This window comes from Acinonyx jubatus, chromosome B1 (assembly GCF_027475565.1).
Source record: "Acinonyx jubatus isolate Ajub_Pintada_27869175 chromosome B1, VMU_Ajub_asm_v1.0, whole genome shotgun sequence".
Taxonomy (NCBI): Eukaryota; Metazoa; Chordata; class Mammalia; order Carnivora; family Felidae; genus Acinonyx; species Acinonyx jubatus.
Window position 1 is genome coordinate 64,644,048 of NC_069382.1, and position 24,779 is coordinate 64,668,826.

At 32.8% G+C, this 24,779-nt stretch overlaps 1 protein-coding gene across 3 annotated transcripts in view; it reads left to right on the forward strand.

Moving 5' to 3' along the window:
- FSTL5 (follistatin like 5) overlaps window positions 1–24,779 on the forward strand; it is a 781,763-nt gene that overhangs the window by 282,319 nt on the left and 474,665 nt on the right. For all 3 annotated transcript variants that reach the window (XM_053216758.1, XM_053216759.1, XM_027068355.2), the window contains exon 4: window positions 10,147–10,395. In XM_053216758.1, coding sequence (XP_053072733.1) covers window positions 10,147–10,395 — 249 coding nt within the window. The remainder of the gene's footprint in view (window positions 1–10,146; window positions 10,396–24,779) is intronic.

Sequence of the window (24,779 nt, forward strand, 5' to 3'; positions counted from 1 at the left end):
AATTAAAAAATTAAAAACACACACACAAAAATCGAATAGATGATGCTAGAGCCTAGGTGTGTTTTGCTCTGGGTGTTGAAAGTGGTTTGACAGATTAGAGGAAAAAAAAGGGGGGGGGAGAAAAAAAAGGAAATCATTTGAGAATTTGAATGAATACACTGATGTAGACTAAAATAAGATGATGGGGGTAAAATAGAATTTGAAAAAATATACACAAAAGTAAATAATACAGTAGAAAAAATTAAAGAAAAATATTTTTAATAAAATTAAAAATAAATATGAAGTTTTTCATTTTCTGTATTTAATAAAAAAGAAAAGAAAGAAGATAAAAAGAAAGAAAAGAAAAAAAATTGTTTGAAAATTTGAAAAAGTGAGTACACTGTAGTAGACTAAAATAAAATGATGGAAGTAAAATAGAATTTGAAAAAATTTACATAACAGCAAAAATTATAGTAATAAAAGTTAAATTAAAATATTTTAATAGAAATTGAAAGTAAAAATGAAGTTTTTCTGTTTCTGCATTCAAGAAAATGAAAAGAAATGAAAAAAAGAAGAAAAGAAAAAAGAAAAAAAGGAAATTGTTTGAAAATTGGAAAAGGTGATTACACTGAAGTAGACTAATATAAAATGATGGAAGTAAAGTAGAATTTGAAAAAATTTACACAAACGTAAAAAATATAGTAATTAAAATTAAGAAAAGATATTTTTAATAAAAATTGAAAATAAAAATGAATTTTTTCTCTTTCTGTATTCAAGAAAAAGAAAAGAATTGTAAAAGAGAAAAAGGAAAAAGAACAAAAAAAGAAAGTTGAATAGATGAACCTGCTAACAGATTGAAGTAGGACTGAAATTGCTTTGTTTTGCCCTAGAAGTCAGTCTATGTAGCTCTTTATAGTCCATAAATTAAGCCGGCAGTGAGACTTGTGTTCTTGAAGAGAGACTTTGGCCCAGTTGGGCGGGGCTCAGTGTAACAGCTCCGCTCTCCACTAGATGGCGCTGCTAGCCTACTGGGGGTGAATTGTTGTGGGGCTTGTAGGTGCATAGGAGCATGCGCGGGAGCGATGGAACTAGCCACCCAGCTACCCAGTGTTTTCCCGGATCAGCAATCACACACCCGTCCTCCATCTTCAGCTCTCAGCCACTCTCTGCTTCTTCACTCTCCGTGACCAGGTCCCAGGCATTACCTGTCTCCCAAGTTTTGTCTTAGATGTGGCTGTTTTCCCCGACCCTTATTTCTGAAGGACTGCGGCTTTGACCCGTTCTGCCCCTGTTTGGGAGGGTCTCAGCAAGCAATGGTCAAATGTCAGCTGCACCCAGGTATGCCCGCTGGACCCTGTTGTTGCTGGTTCCCCAAGACTGCAGCCAGGTGCCAGCCCGTCCCAGAAAATGTTAGCGAGACAGTGTAGCAGCAGCAGCAGCAGCAGCAGCAGGAATTATGGAAAATCACAACACACATCTGGCACCAGGCTTCACCCTTAACGACCTTGAACCAGCACCAGCGAATGTGGCCACTTTCTGGGGTCTGCTGGGACCAGGTGGCTTCAACAGTCTCTACCAAATGTCTTTCCAGCAGTGGAGCCGCTTTTCCCCGTGTGGCCTGAGAACCTCCCGGACCTCACTCTTTTCCTGGGGATTCGCCTTTCCCACCACAGCACCACCAGGTATTGAGCTGTGGAGTTGCAGCCTTTGCACTCCCCTTGTTTACAGTCTTAATGGAATGTAAACCCTCTCCTTTCTCCTTTCTCCCTTTTTAGTTTAGTCCCTGCAGCTGTTTCCAATTTTCTACTTTCTCTCCAGCTGCTTTTGGGGAGGGGTGATTTTCCCATATTCTCCCCCACTCCCCAGTCTCCATCCTCTCTCTACCCACAAAAGTGGTTCCCTACCTTTTGCAGCTTCTTGCTCCCAAGTTCAGCTCTTCATGCTGTGTACCTGCTGAAGTCTGTGGTTCAGGTTGTGCAGATTGTTGTGTTAATACTCCAATCAGTTTTCTAGGTTTGTAGGATGGTTTAGTGTTGGTCTGGCTGTATTTCTTGGATGCAAGACACACAAAAAACTTCCATGCTGTTCCACCATCTTAGCTCCTCTCTAGCAGAACTGAAACTCTTACCCATTAAACAGGAACTACCCATTCTCCCTCCCCCAGCCCCTGTCAAACTACCATCCTACTTTATGTCTTTATGATTTTGACATCTCTAAGAAGCTCATAACTAGAATCATATTGTAGTTGTCTTCTTATGATTGGCTTAACTGACTCTCTGTATTTCCTACAGAATTTTGCTATGAACCAAAAAATACTCAAAAAATAAGTCTATTAATTAAAAATATAAAATCAAGGAATTAACACTATATAAAAACAATACTTTTTCAATGGTAAGGGAGCATATCAAAATAATTTATTGAAGTGGATTTTAAAATTGAAAACTTTTTTCACTAGGAAAAGTGTTGGGTTGTTTCATTGTCAGTTTTTTGCTTGTTTTAAATTTTTATTTAAATTCTAGTTAATTCACATGTAGTGTAATATTGGTTTCAGGACTAGAATTTAACGATTCATCACTTACATTTAACAACCAGTGCTCAACACAACAAGTACCCTCCTTTGTACCCATAAAACTGAAACTTTTAAATTCTAAAAGCAATGTTCCTCTTCTAGCAGCCATTTATGATTACAGTCAGTACAGAAATTGTTGTCTTCATTTCTTCCTCAATTCTCTATTAGTCATGTTGTTGGTCTGACTCCAGCAATCAGCATTACAATGAACCTGAAGATTGCCTACCCAAATCTTCCCTTCCATTACAATGTTTGATCTTCAGTTTAAAATTTTTATTTCGCTATTTAATATTCTTTATCATTGTGTGAAAATATCTACATTACTTGAGAATAATCTATCTACTGCTTTAAGTTTTTATGTAAATAGGAAGTTAGATATTTTTTATGATTTGGGTTTATTCCAAAGCCTGAAATATTTTAAGTATCACAGATGATTTAACATATGTCTTTAGTCTCCTTACATAGACTTCTATAAAATACTTTTATTTTATGTCTTTAATTGATTTATTTTCTTATTTATTATAAGGGTCAAAATCATTCATAGAGAACAGTAGCCACTAGTTACTAAGCAAAAGGATTACTTTTTTTCTTTTAATATAACTCATAACTCATAATCTTCACAGAACTAAAATATTTAAAAATAAATTTTTTTCTTTTTAATAATCACTGTCATATTTTTAAAAAGTTTTAAATACCATATGCTCACCTATGATCTATCCACCTATCAGTTTATCAATTTATCTATTTACTGATATGTCTATAATGTCATTGCATTTCTAGCTACTAATAGCAAGTATTAGCAAGTGAGATTTCTTTGGCTTCCAACCCATTTCTGTGATCTAAATAAATCACACAGATGATGAAAGTATTTTTATCTGGTAAAGTGTATAACCACAAGTACTACTCTAAGTTCTCAGTAGGATTGAAATATTAAGTTGATAGAGACATCTTGGCTCCTAGTTGTTATTTGGAAAAGATAAAATTAAGGAGTAGGATAAATTTTGGTGTACTTCGTGATCAAGGTCTCTAGTTGAGGTTGGAAAGAGTTTTGAGAGTGTATCTTGGGCTCTTTCAGTGTTCTGCTATTGGAATTATACTGCAGTTGAGAACTTCAAAGAAGTAACTATTAGCATATTAGCTAGTGATCTCAAATTATCTAACTTCTCATAATGACACATGAAAAACTATCTGTGTTGGCAAAAATTTCCTTGAGTTAAACAGGGACTATAATTTGGATGATTGCAATTTAACTGAATTCCTGGCTTTTTATTGTACTTATCTTTTTTTTTTTTCATATTTACTTCTTTTAAAATAAATCTGAATGCAGAATTACATGAAAGTGCTTACAGAAGTCCAATGGGATGTTTAAAATAAGATGGGGAAGAAGGTTCCAAATTCACTGAACTACTGTTAGGTGGTCATTCAAACTGTCTTTCAGTAGTGGCACCCTGGGCAAACTATCAATCAGGTAGCCTTGTTTTCACCAACTTCACAAAGGAGCAGCAGGAAATACATATCCTAATCATTAAAGGTCATGAAAAGATCGTAACTGTGCTCAATCTTCTGCAGGCATTAGAATATTTACTTGAACTGCTACTTGCCATGAAGTTAGTGAGGACCGAATGTGTTTTATTCATTTACAGTGTGAAATTGTATTTTGCATTTACTGAAGAGTTTTGCAATTTTTCTTTATGTGGGTAACAAAATGTCACCAAAGTATTATACTTATTTATAAATCAAAATATGTAATTAGATAAATTTAGGGGTTTTTTTCTTTCTTTTTTATTTTTCTTTCTTTATTTTTCTTTATTTTTTTTTGTGGGTGAGGGGAATTCTTATGTAGTGGATACTATTTAAAATTTTTAGGTATATTATTTAGAAAAACACACCTCAACACTCCCATAAATACATTTCTAATGGTAATAATAAAAGCTAGAGTTGTCAAAAGCTGTTCTTTATTCCTTCCAGTGATATTAACTCCATGCCAAATTGATCATAAATGATAATTATTAATAATAATAACTACCTCTGTCATACTCTAAGCCAAGTACATGCAATGCATTATCTCATAGAGGATATCTCTATGCTATGCTCTCATAGGCTCAATCATATTATCCTATGCTTATTATTATTATCCTCATTTTATTTATTCATTTAAATAATACTTATAGAGTTTCTTCTATTTTTTAGTTAGACAAGGAAATTGACACTCACCAATTTTAACTAATTGCCCAGAAATTTCACTGGTAGTGACAGTTGGAATGTAAATTAAAGGACTGATTTTAGGCCCATTGTTGTAATTATTAACATGATATAGAAATAGAATATATCATCACAAAATCTTAGAAAGGAGAAATTAGAAAACCTACGTTAAAAATAATTTTGCATTTGGGGCACCTGGGTGGCTCAGTCAGTTTAAGCATCTGACGTGGGCTCAGGTCACAGTCTCGTGGTTTGTGGGTTTGAGCCCTGCATTGGGCTCTGTGCTGACAGCTCGGAGCCTGGAGCCTGCTTCAGATTCTGTCTCTTCCTCTCTGCTCCTATCCTGCTTGTACTCTCCTCTCTCTCAAAAATAAACCTTAAAAAACTTTTTAAACAATAATAATTTTACATTTTGTGTGTCTGACGCTATTTCTAGAGTATGAAAATATTTAAACTAGAAAATATTGAGTATGTGATTGTTTAATGCAGGTGAAGTTTAAATATTAAACATTCTAGACAAAGCTTATTAATATATTTCTTGGATATTAGCTTTTATTAAAATTATGTTTTGCCAAGCATTCTTAAATGAAGAGATTGGATGAGAGTAAACCTGAACATAATTTATCAGTTCCCTTTTATTTTACCATTTGAATATCAGACCTAAAGACATTACAGCCTAGATGAGGTCAGACTAATATGTAATGGAAAAGCAAAGACTGTAATCCTGTTCAATTCCAAAATGTTTTTTTTTGTTTGTTTGTTTAACAAATCAAAGTTAACGTGATACTTATATTTGGTACTTTAGCATTATACATTTTTATGAGACAATTAACACCTCAAATAACTTGGCACTCTAAATTAATTATGTTTATATTCCATTGGAATCATTAGAAGTAGTTAGCTCATCACAATCCTTTACCTCCGTCTTCTGTTTCTGTTTTCAATCCAGTATCTGTTTATTCCATACCGTGTCTAATCCTAGAGCAGCTTTCTGAACTCCAAATTCATTTGTAGGACATAACCTCAACTGTGACGTGATACATTTCTTGTGAGGTCTTACCTGTTATTATCCATCTCACTCTCCAAGTTGTGCCCCTCCAACTTTCCTTCCCTACTGGGGCACACTCAAATCCTGCCTTATGCCCTTTGTGAGCCACTACAAAAAGTGTCAATGACGATTCTTTACATCTGTCCTATAGCAACTAACATAGCACCTTACAAATAAAAATAAGTACATTATATTAAAGTTTATTTCAATTTAGGTTCATTCTATATTAAGTACTCTTTGGTAAATTGTATATTATATATGTAATCACTTGAAGAGGATTGCATCATGATTGAGAATTGAAGAAAAATTTTTAGAATTCTATGGAATTATTTTGCTTTATAACTTGGTGTCTTTTATCTTTAAAGATCTCATCTTTGTTTCAAGTCTTTTGAGGAGTTTTTATACTGCTCTGAAGGCATAGAAATTATAAAATGATGTACTTGTTAAACATACAGCACTTTTTTGGGGAACAAATGTTACTTTATCAAGTTATGAGACAGCAGGATATAAGTTCTTGATTAAAATTCATTTAGTGTGTCATCTGCCTGAATGTACTTAAAAGAAATCTTTGACATGTTGATCAGATTAAATTGATTTAATCTCAGCTGAAACTTAAGTTCAGTGTTAGTCATGGATAATTACTGTCAGAAAGGATATGTTCTAGCTATTCATTTACATAATATGAGCTTTCTTTTGGATTGCATATGAATTAATTAAATTTCCTTTAATTGTAGCAACTACATGCAACATGCAGCTTCTAACTAGTTCATTAACTTCTAGAAAATGGCCAATATCCTAATATAAATCTCTAAAGTAGAGTATAGGCTTTGAGACAGAAAAAAAAAAATAAAAAGAAGAGAGAATCTGGGAAAGCAATTCATCAGATATACCAGAAATGACTTCATTTTTAGCAGAGCATTCCTCGCTAAAAAGAAAACTACTGATTCAGTTAGCCAACTCATTTTGTGACTAAAGTGTAAAATAATCAGACTCTCTTAATAAACATTAAACTCATTCTTTGATAGCAAACACATGAAATATCCTCTTGAAAAATCTTAAACTATTTGATAGCAATAAAACTATTTAGAATTAGTAAGATAGTAAGAACACAAAGAAAATAATATAAGGTGTAAAATTATACAAAATGCAAGTATGTGAGTCAGATTCCTGGTACTCACATTTTGGACTCTGTCAACATTAGATCAACAATTGGCATAAATACTGGCATAAGGATGAGGAAAAAAAGATTTTCCAAATTCAAATCAGTCATTACTGTAGAGTTACAGTTGACATAATTTTGGACTTTTTTAAAAAAATGTATTGCATTGAACATTAAAAAGCAGTAATACAAACATAGGAAAATTTGCCCAGCATTATATCCACCTAGTTAATAAATTGTTTATTTTACTTTATCTTTTCTTAGTTTTTTCTAAGTTTCTTAGCTTCTTCTTAGTTTCTAAATTTCTTAGTTTCTTCTTACATTATTTTATATGTTTTTATTGGTACCATATACTTCTCATCTTTCCCACTTAAGAGCATTGTTTAATTGTTTACCTAGTCTTTCCCTTTGTGTTATATTTATTTTAAATATAAAGTAGGATTTCAATAAATCAAAGACCCTAAAGTATGATCTCAGAAACAACAGTACCATCATCACATAGGAACTTGGAAATATAAATTTGGGGCTACACATAGCCCAGATCTACTGAATCAGAACTCTTAAGTGGATTGGAGGTAGAACTGATCTTTTAACAACTCCTCTAGGCCATTTTAATGCATGCCAAACTTCAGAAACTACCACATTAAATGTATTTTACAAAATTTAACAAAATATTTCAGTGAGGTATCATATAAAATAACACATCAGGAAGGTTTGTTAAATAAATTATATTATCTTTTTATTTATTTTTCTTATTTTTTATAAGTTTATAGACTGCATTCTCAACAACTGGAATATATTATCAAAGGGTTCAAATATTTAAAAATTGTTTTCAAGAAAATTCGTTCCAATTTAAACTGCTATCAAAAGCCATACCTTAAAAAATACAGTTGATAGTATTGGTCTTTTTTGTTTGTAATATTATGTTTGCTATACTCCATTTGGAAATACATGCATATGCATTGAAATAAAAGTACAGCATAGGGTTCATTTAAAAGCAAATAAAATCGATTTTTAAAATACTTTTTATTTGTATATATCTGCCTTATGAAAATTAGTCCCTAAAAATATAGTATTAATAAAAATAACCAGTAATTAAATGCATTTTTATATAGGCCAGACATTTTAATTTTAATAATCCTATGAGGATATGATATTATCTCTATTTTACAGATGAAGAAACTGATTTACAGATGTGTTAGGTACTCACCCAAGGTCCTGAAGGTTGTAACTAGTGGGGTTATGGCTTAAACTCTGTATAAGAATATATGTTCCTTATCATTATGATGTCATCATGTGAAGAGACATACTATTTATTTATTTATTTATTTATTATTTATTTTAGAGAGAGAGAGTATGTGCATGTGTGTATGCACATGGGTGAACAGGGGAGGGGCAGAGAGAGGGAGAAACAGAATCTTTTTTAAAAATTTTTTAAAGTTTATTTTCATTTATTTTTTTAATGTTTATTTGTTTTTGAGGGAGAGAGAGAGAGAGAGAGAGAGAGAGAGGGAGGGAGACAGGCAGAGTGTGTGTGAGCAGGCAAGGGGCAGAAAGAGAGGGAGGCACAGAATCCACAGCTGAGCCGTCAGTACAGAGCCCAATGCAGAGCTCAAACTCACAGATCACAAGATCATGACCTGAGATGAAGCTGGATGTTCAATGGACTGAGCCACCCAGGTGCCCCTTAATTTTTTTCTTAATGTTTATTTATTTTGAGAGAGAGACAGAGTGCAATCAGGGGAGGGACAGAGAGAAATCTGAAGCAGGCTCCAGGCCTGAGCTGTCAGCACAGAGCCTGTCAGGAGGCTCACAAACTGTGAATACATGACCTGAGCCCAAGTTGGACACCCCACTGACTGAGCCACTGAGGCACACCAGGAGAGACAGAATCTTAAGTAGGTTCCATATTCAGTGCAGAGCCTGACAGGGCACTCAATACCATGACACTGGGACATGGCCTGAGCTGAGATCAAGAGTTGGACATTTAACTGACTGAGCCACCCAGGTGCCCTGGAGCAATGGTTTTAAATCAACAAGTTGAAAATATACACTATATGTCTAATAAAATTACTGTAATTTATTACTTCACAAATTTTTTCTTTTTTTGCAATATATAGGTGTCATTGATTGTTTTATATATATATACATACATACATATATATACACACATATATATGCACACACACATATATTCACATGCACACATATATCTCTGTGTGTATCTCTCTCTGAATATATATATGCATGTATGTATACATATATATTCATGTATTTTATATATATATATATATATATATATATATATATATATATATATATTCATATTAAGTTTACTGACAATTTTCACTTTCCAGTCAGATAAAGTCCAGTCAGATAAAAAAGAAAAGCCAGATCTGCCTATGAAAGTGCAGGGATTATAGGTGATTAGTTTGGTTTTAGTACAAGGCTGTTAGATCCATCGTTTGTTTTCTGATGCCAATGGAGACTGTTAAACTGAATAAGTAACAAGAAAATTGAATTCTTCATGATTTGTTCATTTAGTCAAGAAATGTATTAGTGATTGTCAAGTGGCAAAGGTCAAAACAAGAAAGCAGTAGCTATAAGAACCCATCATGTATTTTATACATACATGTCATTTCTCCATGTCATTTCTCCATGTCATTTCTCCATGTCATTTCTCCATGTCATTCTCCTGTCATTTCTCCAGGATTCTATTAATGTAAAAGTTGAATTTATTAAACATTTACTCTATGACAGGAAAGTAATTCCTGTGGATTATTTACATGTAATATTTTGTAAAACTTTAGGAGGTGGTCTATACTATTACCATCATATGACAGATGGGACAACTTGGCACAAAAACGTAATTTATCCAAAGACATACAGCTAATAAATGGTAGACTTAGGATTTGAACTCAGGCAATTTAATTTTGGGGATCATGTTTTTAAGGACCACAGTACTCACTGGAGAGATGGAAGAGAGCTACAAGCACATGGGGAGAAGTGGGGAGCAATGTTGAGAGTATTTTCAAAAGTTAGTCTCCCTGTCTAATACAAGTCTCTTTTCCACTGAGAACAACAACTGAACCCTGCTTATACTGCATTTCTCTTAGAATTTTTTTATTTCACACTTTGACATGCCACATTTAGACAAATGAATACAAATGACTTTTTCTTTATCTTCAGGATTCCTGATTCAGGATGTCCCTTTGGGGTCTTGTGAAAATAAATACTGTGGTTTGGGAAGGCACTGTGTCATCGGCAGAGAGACAGGGCAAGCAGAATGTGCCTGTATGGACCTTTGCAAACGTCACTACAAACCTGTGTGTGGATCTGATGGGGAATTTTACGAAAACCACTGCGAAGTACATAGAGCTGCTTGCCTGAAAAAGCAAAAGATTACCATTGTTCACAATGAAGACTGCTTCTTTAAAGGTAAATACAGGGTGGACCTAAAGTGTCACCTTCTATTTCTTTCGTCTTCTCAACTACTGCCTTTAAACTTCAAGTTTAACCTCTAACACAATTTTATATCAGGAAATATTTAAAAGTGGAAAGGAAAAGATTGTGAGTTTAATCACACCAATAAACAGTAAGTATATAGAAATTTACATGGATACAATTCTGAATCTCAGTTATGAGTACAAAGTTGGCCAAAATCTGACTCAAATTTAATATAGCTTACAGCATTGCACCATATGGCTTCCCAATCATGGCAGTTATCTTAGGACACAGGGAGGCCAATTCAGTCAACAGGCCAAATCCACCCAGTGGAAAGCACCTGGAGTGGAATTGAGTGAATAGTGAATGCCAAGCCATGCTGTGATAACATCTCCTTTCTTCCTGATTAAAAATGATGGGTTTCAGTTTGCACCACATAATTCAGATTATATGGAGCCTGCAAATGTCCATTTAAATAACTCTGAAGAACTCATGCTTAATTTAATTAGTAAATTTGAGATGACAATAATATAAAATCTGAAAGTATTGGTGTTTACTTTCATGGTACTCAAAATCATTGGTATTGTCTATGAAAAGGCACTGCGATTTAGTGATTTGAAAAATTATTTTAACATGATATATAAATAAATCTTTGGACATTTTTAATGTTATTTATTTATTCACAAACTCATTTTCTATTTCCTTCTACTGGAGAGAATATTTGCTTATTAATTGTCATAACCCACACTGAAATTCTGAAGTCTTAAGTGTATGGAACTTCCATCATTCGAATAGGTCAGTGATCAGCTTGATTTCTCATCTTTGATTCGTTCCTCATCTCATTTTTCATAATGTTCCTGAGGTTTACTTACAATTAAATCTTGTCTGATATTTTAATTCTTAGCTTAAATGTATGACTGAAATATAATGTATTTCATCTGTGCACCAATTAAGGTAAATGACTAAAAATGTTCCTTTTTTCAAATTTGGTAGAATAAATAAAATATTATTTCCAAGGTAATAATAAAATTATGCACAGAACTTTTCAAATGATATAAGGGTAATACTCTAGTCAGTGTGGCCACTAGACGCCTACTGATCTAATTGAAGTAAAATTAGAAGAATAGTTTTCCTCACAACAGTAAACTATGTGCAACTTGAATACATGCACAGAAATTTTTACGGTATCAGATTATCTTCTTGTACAGAAAGAATATCAGTTGTTGTGGTTTCAAGTCTATTTACTCCCCTCTTCTATCAAGTCTATTTTACAAATAACTATAATTAATTCTATTAGCATTGTGCTTTAAAATTCATGAGAGAGTAGTGCGTGTGTGTGTGTGAGAGAGAGAATTGATTCTGTCATTTTTTTTAAGTTTATTTATTTATTTTGTCAGAGAGGGAGAGAAAGAGGCAGAGAGAGAGGGAGAAAGAGAATCCCAAGCAGGCCCCCTGCTGTCTGGGTGGAGACTGATGTGCTGGACTCAATCTCATGAACTGTGAGATCATGACCTGAGCTGAAATCAAGAATCAGATGCCTAATGACTGAGCCATCCAGGCACCCCAATTCTGTCATTTTGACCTGAGATGGTACAGTGCAGATATTACTATGCCAATGTTGTATAACATCCTAAAATCATATAAATAATATTCTATTAAGGTAATTTAGAATCATATTCCCAAAATGAAGTTTTGTCCAACCGACACACTATAAATGATTATATGGAAACATATGATAGTAAATTATCACGTGAGAAAAAATATTTGGAATATCTAATGTTCTACTTTATTGCTGGATGCTTTGGCATATTGCAAATCAATGTGTATATCAGTATGGAGGTGGAAGAATTGGATATAGCTAGGAACGTTGCCTTCCTTGTGAGTTCATAAAACAATGGTTTGAAAAATTTTTGCTTTTTAGACTGATACTCAGCATATTTATCACATCTATGATCGTTTCAAAATACTTTTTCACCATATGTAAGTCAAAGTACTTCTTTATCTCTTTATATGTAGTATTAAAATTTTATTAATATTGTCTGGGTTAGTTAGCAAGGATTAGCATGTTTCTTTGGTCTCAGAATTTGTGAGTCTTCTGCTTATTTATTTTGGGGTTTTGCCTAACATTTTTATAACTCACAAAAGGACTTTGCTTCAGCAGAAAGGAACTAAATAATATAGAACAAACAATAAGTTGCCTGTCTTATTGGTGTGCAGTTGGTCAAGTTTTAGGTGTAAAACAAGATTCGTTATAGCTGAAGGCCTGACATCATTGTGATGGCCAAAACTAATCCTTGTGATTGTGAACTCTATTTCCTCTAGAAAGTCTGTAATTTATATTGTTTACAATAATGGCCTAAAGGAAGAAGCAAATCAAAATATTAAGTTCATGAAATGCTAAAAACCTGTATTTAATTAGATTTTTAATAAAAAAATCAAAACTAAATAACAGGAACAAGTTTTCCTCCTTTGGGGGAAAAATTTGGTAGTTTAGATCTAATTAAAGGTAATTAAGCAAACCTTAGAACATTAGACAACAAACAGGAAGTTAGAGGCCAAATTCAGGATCCAGTCCATTTTTTTAAAGCAATGTGTTATTGAAACAGAGCCACACCTGCTAATTTAGGAAATTTTCTTTGGGTATTTTTGCACAACAAAAGGAGAGTTGAGTATTTGCAACAGAGATAGTATGGCCCCCAAAACATAAAAAACATTTTGTCTGCATCTTCCCAGAAAAAGCTTGTTAACGTCTGCTTTAAAAGAATACCAGCGCCTTAAAATTAATTATTTAAAATATTGATGGGTATTGGAGCAACTGTGTGGCTCATTTGGTTGAGCATCCGACTCTTGATTTCAACTCAGGCCATGATCTCATAGGTTTGGGAGTCTGAGCCTGCATCAGACCCTGCACTGACAGTGTGGGAGCCTGCTTGGGATTCTCTCCCTCTTTCTCTCTCTCTCTCTCCCTCTCTCTCTCTCTCTCTCTCTGCCTCTCCCTTACTTGCTCATTCTTACCCTGTCTCTCAAAATAAATAAATAAACAAACACATTTTTGTAAAATATTGATAGATTATTACTATCCTATATCTTCTTGGCTATGGTGGTGAAAATAGGGACATACTCATTGTTACATTTGAATAGAAATACACACACACACACACACACACACACACACACATACACGGTTACAAGTAAAACAGGAAATCTGAGTAATATCAGTGGGTAGTATTAAAGATGATATGTTGGTTATGATATTGTACTACAGCTTTTCAAAATGTTACTATTGGTAGAAACTGGGTAAAGGGAACAAGGAATCTCTGTATTATTTCTTACAACCTCATATGACTATTACAAACTCGTATATACAACATCATACAACCTCATATGACTCATATAACCTCAACAGAAAGAGTTTAATTAAAAAAAACCTGGAAACTATTAGCAAATACTAAGACAATTTTATAGAAAGTATGGTTTGCATTATTCATTAATTATTTCAATTTTAGGCTAAGACCTATTTCACATATCAAATTTATCAGGTTTATGTTTGCCATTTATGCTTAAACTTATTAAAATTATATTTGTACAATCATGCTTATTGATTGTTTTAAAATTAAGATTAGAGTGTAAGTTAAAAGGACTTACATTTCCATCTTTATACATATGTATATGCTTATAACTATATCTATATATCTTCCTTTTATTTGTTAAATATTTGAATGCCTCTATAGTGTGCTTAGCATTTACTCTTACTGACACTTAAATAGAGACATTAATTCACTAAGAACTTTCTTTAATGATTTATAATTTATGGAACTATAAATAAAGCATCTAATATACCTAGTAATAAAACATCTTTAAATTTATTTCTATTCACATTTATGTAATTACAAAGAAACTGGCTATAGTAAGAAAGAATAATGTAGCATTTGTTTTTTTGGAATCAAAGACTTTAAGATGACATTTGACATATGCTGGGGATGAAAACACTTTTATCTACGTTTCTACATTCTTCTGGATGGCCTAATCATCAAATTGACATGAGACAGATAAGAGGAAAAAGATAAATTTAATTATATACACACAGGGCCCCCAAGAGAATATGAGATCCACTGACAGGGAATTGAGGTTTATATGCAGCCCTGAAGTAAGAAGAGGGTAAGGGTATAAGACTTCAAACGGGAGAAGATAATTCATAAGTAGATGGAAGAGAAAACATTTGGGGGGGGAAATATATATATATATTTATATATATATATATACACATATATATATATATTTATATATATATATATATATTTACTGTGTCATGCTGAGAAATTCTTCTTATCCAAAAAAAAAAAAAAAACCACAAACAAACCAAAAAAGCAAGTTACCTTTAGTAATAGCTCTAGGGCCTCTATCTAAATTCTTTTAGGCAGTTAAGGGAGTATAGGGGGGGGGGGGGCAAAAATCCCTTTTTGCATCTGTAGGGCTTTATTGTCTTCAGCTGAAAATAATTCTCATGCCAAAGCAGCACATTCTGATATGAACTGTGCTGAATCCTATCACATAGCATAAAACTTTTATATTTTTATGTAATGCCTAGCTATTCGTTGTGATGGCAGTTTGGGCTTAAAGTCATTTCCCATCCCCACCTCTACCCCCAAACAGCTTCTAACTTCTACAACTCACATCACTTATAACAAGTAAAATTTCCTCTCACCCTGACTCCAGGTCAGTCTGTCATACACAGCAGAATTTACTTACTCAGAGAATAGACAAAAGCTAGAGTAAGAAACTCAAGATATAACCTATGCCAAAATGACTAAGGAATTAAGCCTTTTATGAGAAAGTCAATTGAACAGAAACCCTTTTGCCATTTACTGTGCTAAGAATAAAATTGCCATAAAAGCAAATGTTGTGTGCATTTAAATGTGCACCACAAACAATAACAACTTGGGAAATATGGTTTTTATGGCTATGTGTGCACTATTTGAATGAGATCTGACATTGTGGGTTTTTTTCTTTGGTATAATCTGGAGAGACATTCATATTCCACTTTTTAATTCATTCTCTTACCTGATTTTTTTTTTTTAAGGATAAGACTTGTAGAAATTGGGCTAGAGAACTAGGCTGCCAATGATACAATGATATTTTAAAATATAACAGTAATTGCTGTGTGTTAACACAGAGGAGCTTTTAGATTACTTTTTTTTTGAAGCTTTGTAAAGTTTCTATTTTCTGTCTATTTTTTTATGCCATTTCATGAAAAACAGTAATCTTGATAAATATTTAAACTTTGGAAAGTGATGCCCAGATACTTGTTTGTTTAATTTTGTTTTTGGTCAGTGTTAGCCAACTGGAACTGCAGGGTGGTAGTGAAATTAATAAAATCAACAAAATTTATAGTTGTTAACTCTTGAAGGTCATATTACAGACACAGAAACTCTAGTCCTTCTGAAAGCCTTGTACACAACATCAAAATTTGATTAATCAGCCATATTTGGGTAGATTTATGGTAAAATTTTCTGAATTTGGTGATATGAAATTGAGTTGTGTTTCACTTTTAAAATTTATATTACATTTAACATTTAATCAAACTTAACAATATAGTTTCGTTGCCACTCTCCCTAATCCTAATGGGAAATATAGAATTCTATGTATTCTCATTACGTAACATTACATAATATTCTTTAGAAATCATTGTAGTGTGTATACTCATAAACTTACCATTTTTATTAAAATCATACCAAATATTTGTTTCTCCTCTGATTTAGGATTAAGGATTCTGTAAACATTACATTTTATATGGGTTTATCTTTTGTTTATAGAAAAACAGTAGATAAATGGTAGATATTACACAGAATATGAAAAATGATCCAAAAAGAGATTTAGATGTTGACTACTTAACAAATGTATTAAAAAATATTACCAGAGGGGCGCCTGGGTGGCTCAGTCGGTTAAGCGTCCGACTTGGGCTCAGGTCATGATCTCGCAGCCCGTGAGTTTGAGCCCCGCAACGGGCTCTGTGCTGACCGCTCAGAGCCTGGAGCCTGTTTCCGATTCTGTGTCTCCCTCTCTCTCTGACCCTCCCCCGTTCATGCTTTGTCTCTCTCTTTCTCAAAAATAAATAAATATTAAAAATATATATATATTACCAGAAAGTAAGAGAGAGAGAATACCAGTAATAATAGTAATACATTGGGTATTTATTTTAAAACACATCAAGTATTATACTACTGTTTTATCATAATAAGCCAATATACTATAGAGAAGGCAACAAGCCTAAGGTTTTAAAAATGACCGGCAGACATGCACATAGCAAGTTAATGCTGCTGGGACAAGAACCAATGGATTCTGTCTTCTCTTTTAGGGTACGTATGCTGCAAATGTTCTGCTTAAACATATAATACCATGACATCTTACTTGCCCATGTCTTTTAAAAACTTTACTTTTAATAGTGATTTCCAAGAACATGCAACATTATTTGGAAACATTCTTGCTCACTGGGTATTTTTAAGGATTAAATAATGCATTTGATATAGTTCTTAGCCAATTGAAGAACATAGTAAAAGATAATCCTTACTTAAGACTGTAACGTTTAGGGGCGCCTGGGTGGCGCAGTTGGTTAAGCGTCCGACTTCAGCCAGGTCACGATCTCACTGTCCGGGAGTTCGAGCCCCGCGTCAGGCTCTGGGCTGATGGCTCAGAGCCTGGGGCCTGTTTCCGATTCTGTGTCTCCCTTTCTCTCTGCCCCTCCCCCGTTCATGCTCCGTCTCTCTCTGTCCCAAAAATAAATAAATGTTGAAAAAAAAAAAAAGACTGTAACGTTTATATAGTAACTGTGAACATTTGATTGCAATAAATTTTCAAATTTGAGTCTGTGAAGCCACACAGATTTTATTCTAGGTTAACATAAGGTTATAATCTTACATCAAAAGACTCAGGTTAAATTATTATATAACTGAATTTGCCAGATTGTAATAGGTTAATTTATGGTAGTAATTTTTTTTATTTTAGATAAGAATACTTGAAAAAATAACTAACTTGAATTTAGAAATATATTTATTGTTAAAAAATACATTTATTATTAGTTTCTTGGTTGACATTTAAGATGCTATCTTATAGTCACCTTTTCTACAGATTTATTTTAGGCTGATTTTGCTGATCTTATGCTATAAATAGAATATCTATTAGATATGTTACAATGTTATTTCAATCTCCTATTCCCCCCTCCAAAAAAGAGAAAAAAAAAAAACATTTAAAGACTAAATTCATTTACTGATGTGTTTAATTTTAGTCAAATTTTCTCATTTTCCCCCCGTTATAGGAACTAAATTTAACATTCAAATACATGGATAGTCTTATCTTGTTTTTGTATATTTTCATGCTATATCATTTTTCTTCAATTTCAAGTTATAGAATAAATATTTTAGTTTAATATTTTATTTCATACTTTCTATGGATATATGAATATCCTATCAATAGTTATAAACACAATATTCAATAGTGACAGAAAAAAATAAGAACATTTTATCAGTTCAAATAACTTGTCCTTGTCTTGTATATTGAGGCTGTTTAAACATTGTATCAGTCATTGTCTCTCACTGGCACCTTCACTTATCATGTTTATTTTTTCAGTATCCTATTTTCAAATGCTGAATATGTATTTTTAAATGCTATAACTTACAAAGTGAAGAACATTTTTAAAACCATTATTTTTTAATGTGGTTAATTTCTTCTCTTTGACATTTCTTTGCAAAAACATGATGATGAAAAACTTTCCAATGATTACACTCCGCATATATAACTGGGGATAAAATGTTCTAGAAAATGAAATTGAAAATTGTTCTCTATTAGTCTGATTCATATTTCACTTTTAAAATCCTTTCTGAAGGGTGTGTATATACTTTAGGAGACATTTGAAAACTATTAATGCTAAAAATTTTAAACCAAATGGGAAAAATGAGAAGCTTTGTGTGTGGTTATCATTCAGATAGTTATGTGGGAAAAAATAAATATTTGAAGGGAATAACCCTGAAGAAAGAAGATTTGGCACTTTCTAGCACAATGTAAAGCATAGGTAATTAGCAATGTTTCTGTTTTGAATACTGGTTAAGAAAAGTATAAGGAACTTCAGTTCAGTTAACAAAAATTCAAATAAATTTAATACCGTAATATGCAATCAATTTGTTTTTAGTTCAAAATACCACATCATCTAGCTGTAAATTATTTATCAATCTCATGGTTACAATAGAAGGTAGTGTGTGCTCAGACAGATGTGAAGCATTTCATGTGTTCCCTTACATGATAATCACTTTGAAGAATTGTTTCTATATGTTTCTCTAATCAGTATATGAATTTCCAGTGATTTGTATAATGTCTTTCTAAAAGTCTTCCCCCAAAATCTAGGCATAAGTTGTGATTATATTTTGTCAGTATTTTTCCCCTTGATGATATCTAAAGAGATCACTCATAACCACCAAAGTTCATGAATGGATTTGTATATAAAACCAGGTTGAACTAAAGTCCACAATGTGTAGAAACAATATTGTACTAAAATTTGACTTTAGCTTTTCTATAAGAATAAGGTATTTTCTATTGAATAAGGCATTTATCTCCACATTTCTTGAGAATTGTAAATATAAAATAACATAGAAAAGACAGTTACAAATAGGTCTAGAATAAAAGTTTGTAGTATTAGTGGAGATTTCTAAATGAAATTTTCACTTTTTTTTACCATAAATCAATAACGACTTTCAAAAATCCATAATAATTTAACATAGAGGTGTAATTTAAAAAGTGGTAGCATAGTAAATTCAACAATTGATACTGTTTCCAAAGGTTTCTTCCCAATAATTCCAAATCAGTTAGGTGCCAGATAGGTCTTCCTTGATGATTTTCATTCATTTTAATTGTAACACAGTGGCTCAAAAGTCCTTAGGTGAAGGTATGGAAACATGTCTGTGAGTAACCCTTAAAGGATGGTAATAACAACTAAGTTACTATTAGGGAAATCAAAAGTTGCAATTAAGGCCAGAGTAATCAATGAAGAATCTTGGTGGATTAAGTAGAAAGATTTGCCAAAACTAAAACATAAAATGTTTCTGGGGTACCAGGGTGGCTTGGTCAGTTAAGCACCCAACTCTTGATTTTGGTTCGGGTCATGATCTCAAGGTTTGTTGAGTATCAGCCCCTTAACGGGCTCTGTGCTGACAGTGATTCTCTCTCTTCCCCTCCCTCCCCCACTTGTGTTCTCTCTCTCTCAAGATAAATAAATAAACTTAAAAAACAAAGACATAAAATGTTTCTTTGTTTTAGTTGGATAAGAATTCCATGGCACAGAAAAGCAAGGTGTCAGTTGGGCACTCAGTTAGTATCTAAGTGTAGTTGCCCAAAAGAGAGTAGAGATGATGCTGGCTTGAATCAAGATGACAGAAGTGCCAGTGATGGTACAAAGTTGTCTGACTACCTAAACACAACTGTTTTGGGCGTGGACATGGAGTTTATGGGAACTAAATAAATGAGCTAAGCAAAAATAAATAAATAAATAAATAAATAAATAAATAAATAAATAAATAAGAAGTCATTAACTGAAATATGAAATGCTGGGGGACTCACACATTTGAAAATGGATATGAGGAGAAAATATATACATATGCACTTAAGATCAGTTAAATTTAAATCTCTTTTAGACAAGTGAGGAAAAATGCCATTTATGCAGTTGGATCTGAGTCAGGAAATCAACGGAGAATTTGGAGGAGGATACATATATATAGGATTTATAAGTATATTAATAAAGAGGCAAGCATGGAACTTTATACTTGAGATATACAAGAGAATGAGTGCACATTGGGAAGCAGAGAATGCTAGGGATAGAACTCTATTGTATTTCACCCTCAGAGGTCAGGAGATGGACAAAGAGCAAGTAAAGGAGTCAAATACATAGTCTGCAGTGAAAGGGGAGGAAAACCAAGAGAGTGTGCATACATGAAGCTAATTAAAATTTTTCACGGAGGAAAAAATGATGAACTGGATTAAATGTTGCTGAAATCAAGTATGATGGGGATTAGGAAATGAACATTGATTTGGAAAGATTAAGGCCATGGTTAACTTGGTAAGAGTCTGTAAGAGAAAATAGTAAGTGAGGAAGTGAGATAGTAAGCATGTTCCAGAAAGCTCATTGGAAGAGTGTTTCTCAAAAGAGGAGCAGATACATGTGCAGATATATATCTATATATATCTATATATATAGTGATCAGGAGACACAGACATGTGGATGGGAATAAGAAAACAGAGAGGGGAAAACTTATAAGGCAAGAGAAAGAGGAGGTAGTTGTCAGAGCAGAACCATTGGACAGGATAGAGAGAATGGGATCCAACAGAGAAGGGGTAGTTATGACTTTAGATGAACACATGGATTCTTCATCCATTAAATAGGAAAGGAAAAATAAGTACTTTCAGGTGCAGGTAGATGAACTTATTTTATGATATAAAAGTGTATTGTTCTTATCTGTATATATAGATACAGATATATATCTCTATATGTGTATACATATATATATATATGAAATAAGACATGAAGCATTCATTTATTTTATATGCTTTAATCAATCTGCTTGCCAATAATGTTGGAATATAGATTGATTTAATGTGGCTATTTCTGGGGCTCTTAGCATTTAATTCATTTTTAAAAGCATTCTTTTTCCTAAAAAAGAAGAAAATCCTATTAAAAATTCAGAAAGATGCATGAGCATTTGATTAATTTAATTGGTCATTAGTGTAATTAATTGTAAAAAACAATATTACATACAATTGATTAATTCTATAAATGCTCAAAATGTTGTGTACTTGTCAAAAGAGTTCAGGTAATTAATATAAAATATCTATAGAAATAAAATATATGCACATGTACACATGGAAAGGTATGTATGATAAAATATGATTTTTTTTTAACCATTCATCAGTGATTATTTATTGACACCTGATCCTGTGTCAGACCTATCCAAAAATGTAGATGGCACCATTCTTAATTTTGCTAACTGGGTAGAGATGAGTGGCTAGACCAATCTGTTAATGAGCAATAATATGATATTTTCCACCATGTCTGGAAAATCTCATGATATGCAGTTAGATTAGCATCTGTACCTTATATTCAAGTACATGAAATTATTCTGTGTCAAAACAAGCCCTTTTGTGTAAACCTTTTGTATAAGGGAAATATTTTTTCTCATAGGGTATATGTGCCACATTACATTCCATTGTTATCAATGGACATTTAGTTTTTCTCCTGGCAGTTTATGGAGTATAAGGTCTAAATCAAAAGAAAGATCAGGGATCCCTGATAAATATATTCAGCAAGAAATAAGAATCAGATTTAGGAAACAGCAACATGGAAGTTAGAACTCGAATGTAGAGAAATAAATTTATCTTCTTATCACTTATGCTAATTCCTTTAGCTTTGGAAGGTACTGCATATTGTTTTAATCAGCAGATAATGTTTCTTTATGAGAATTTACAACCTCAACCTAAGTTCACTCTAATAACCTAGGAGATACTGGTCATTCACTCCACTTTCATGTAAGTGATGATACCAGGTAAGGTATAGTGACATTGTATACCGGGAGGCTAATGCATACCTATATAAATCCAGAGAACCTAATGGTATGTATGTAGTGCGTGGCATAACTTGACTAAGTAAATATTTCAAGGAGGAGAAAGACATTTGGGACTACTTATTGACATTGTATCTATTTGGTCATTAGACTTTTATCTACTCCCGAACAAGCACGGAATATTAACATTAGAACTTTAGCTTTGAGGTAGTTTTATGCCTTATCAAAACCCATAATTTCTTTTATGTATCCCCACATTTACTTATTTTCAAAACATACACATGTGTGTAAATTAGTCATAAAAGACAAAGTGATTATTGTTTAAGCTTCACTTGAAAAATACTACAATAGGCCCACATCACCTGCACTTTTAGTGAAATATAAAAGAACATGTAAGTTGGTATGGGATGTGTTTTCCAGTATTTAGAATAATAACTATGGCATTTAGCTTTGATGATGGTCTACAAAACATAACAGTAGGATTTGGGGGTTTAATTAAATTTATGCCAAAATTACTTTCAAATCCTGGGGAAAAATATGCTTGAATAATACAGCACATGTTTTGGCCTTTAAAAATTTTAACAAGTGGAAACATTTACATGACACATTGGCACAATCTCCGTAGTTCAGATATAGCTAGTATACAACATAGCAACAGCTTTGTTCATTAATTCCATAGTAAACACGCACACTGACTCTCGCATAAATTTGTCAGTGCTGTGTCTACATCTACAGGGAACAGCCAGCATGGAAGTGAGTTTCATTTCAACATATCAATAACTATATGGAAGAAAGATTACGCCATGCCCTTTTTATGTAACTCTAATTATTTCAACATCAGAATACCACAGTAAACAAATAAATAAATAAATAAGTAAATAAGTAAATAAATAAATAAATAAATAAATAAATATCTTATTTAGACATCCAGACATCCTACTGCAAGCAATAGGGAGCAGAAGGTTACTATTTTTGACTCCAGGTAATTCTAAATATTTATAAAATTTACATGCAGCTACAGAAAATGGTTACCAAAGGCAAAGCCTCCTGTCACCCTTCCCTCACCCCAGTCCTCTTCATCCCCCTTCCCAAAGGACTCCACTGTTCTCTGAGACTTGAAATCAGTGGTCTTGGCAAGGAAAAAAACAAAACAAAAACTTAGAATACTGTGAGTTTTGGAAAAGGCCAAGACATCAACTCCATTTATAGTCCAATCTCCTGACTCTGTTTCTTAAGAAAAGCTCAGAAGGACACAACTGTTAAATGCATAAAAAGCAGCTTCCTTTCCAACCTCATTTCCAATCAAATGAAAGTGAATGGATCAATTTGAGCTACAGCCTTTAGCTATTTCAAAAATTTATCTTCTTTTCCCAAAGTGCTTAACCTGAATTTTTTTGCTTTTGTCATTCTACTTCTGTCATTTTTCCTACTCCTGGATACTGGCACAGTCTCATCACTTCATCTTACCACTGCCAACTAGAACTGAAGAAGGAAAAGATACTTATTAGTAATGGTATCAGTGAGCATTCATAGAATTTGACTTAGCTGGCTTCTTGTCATTTTCTTGGGGCACTTACGTATGTCTTTTCCTCAGGACACTCAAGTCTTTTTTTTCCCATTCTTCTATCACAAAATCTATATCTTTTATATGGACTCATGAGTTTGGAACTTTTGACTCTTTGAACTTATCTCAGGTATGCACGTGTTCATATGCCAATATCACAGATTAAAACACTGTCCACAGGCAGGTTCCCTGGAAGCTCCCAGGCTCATCCACGTTCTGGGTCAAAAAAAGAAAACCTCCCTTACAAACCAGTCCATTCCCTTCTCTTGTGTTTGGTTGTGCTTTGACTGTTCAGTGTCCTCTACAGTCCTAAAATCTCAACCATGACTCTACCAGTCCACTCCATCATGCTTCCTTTGTTTTGAATATCAGTGGAGAAGCTTATAGTCTTCAGTTTTACCAACCTGTGTATCCCCAGAGTCTTTACATAAACAGAGAAAACAGTGTTTTGTTGTTGTTGTTGTTGTTATTGTTGTTGTTATTGCTATCTAAGCCATACATATTCACAAATTTTGGTCATAACAGCCTTTAAAAATAAATGTGGTTTGTTTGCTTTATACTCATTTTAAAGAGGCCATTCAAGGGTCTCTTTCCTGATCACAGAATGGTAAACACACAACGTTCAATTATTTCTGACCAAGTACCTATTACACATGAAGTTTCATTTCAGATGTATCTTATTGTCTACCAAACTGTCTATGCTAAATATATATATATTTATATATATATAAATATATATAAATATATATATTTATATATATAAATATATATATTTATATATATAAATATATATATATATATTTATATATATATTTATATATATAAATATATATATTTATATATATATTTATATATATAAATATATATATTTATATATAAATTTATTTATATATATAAAACCATTTTTTAATTTTAAAGGAGCTATATTATGAAAGAACACCTGTTATAAAATGAAAATTACTTAGCAAAATGATTTTTTTCCTAGTTTACTTTATTACAAAGTGAATTTTTATATATCAGGTTTGTTAAACTACAGTTATCTTCCAACTGCCTATTATTGTGATAGACATATTGTAAATTCATAATAGTAGACAGGAATTAAGTAATTCATGTATAAGTTTAAAAATAGGGGTGGCTGGGTGGTTCAGTCAGTTGAGCGTTCACTTCAGCTCAGGCCGTAATCTCACAGTTCGTGGGTTTGAGCCCCACACCAGGCT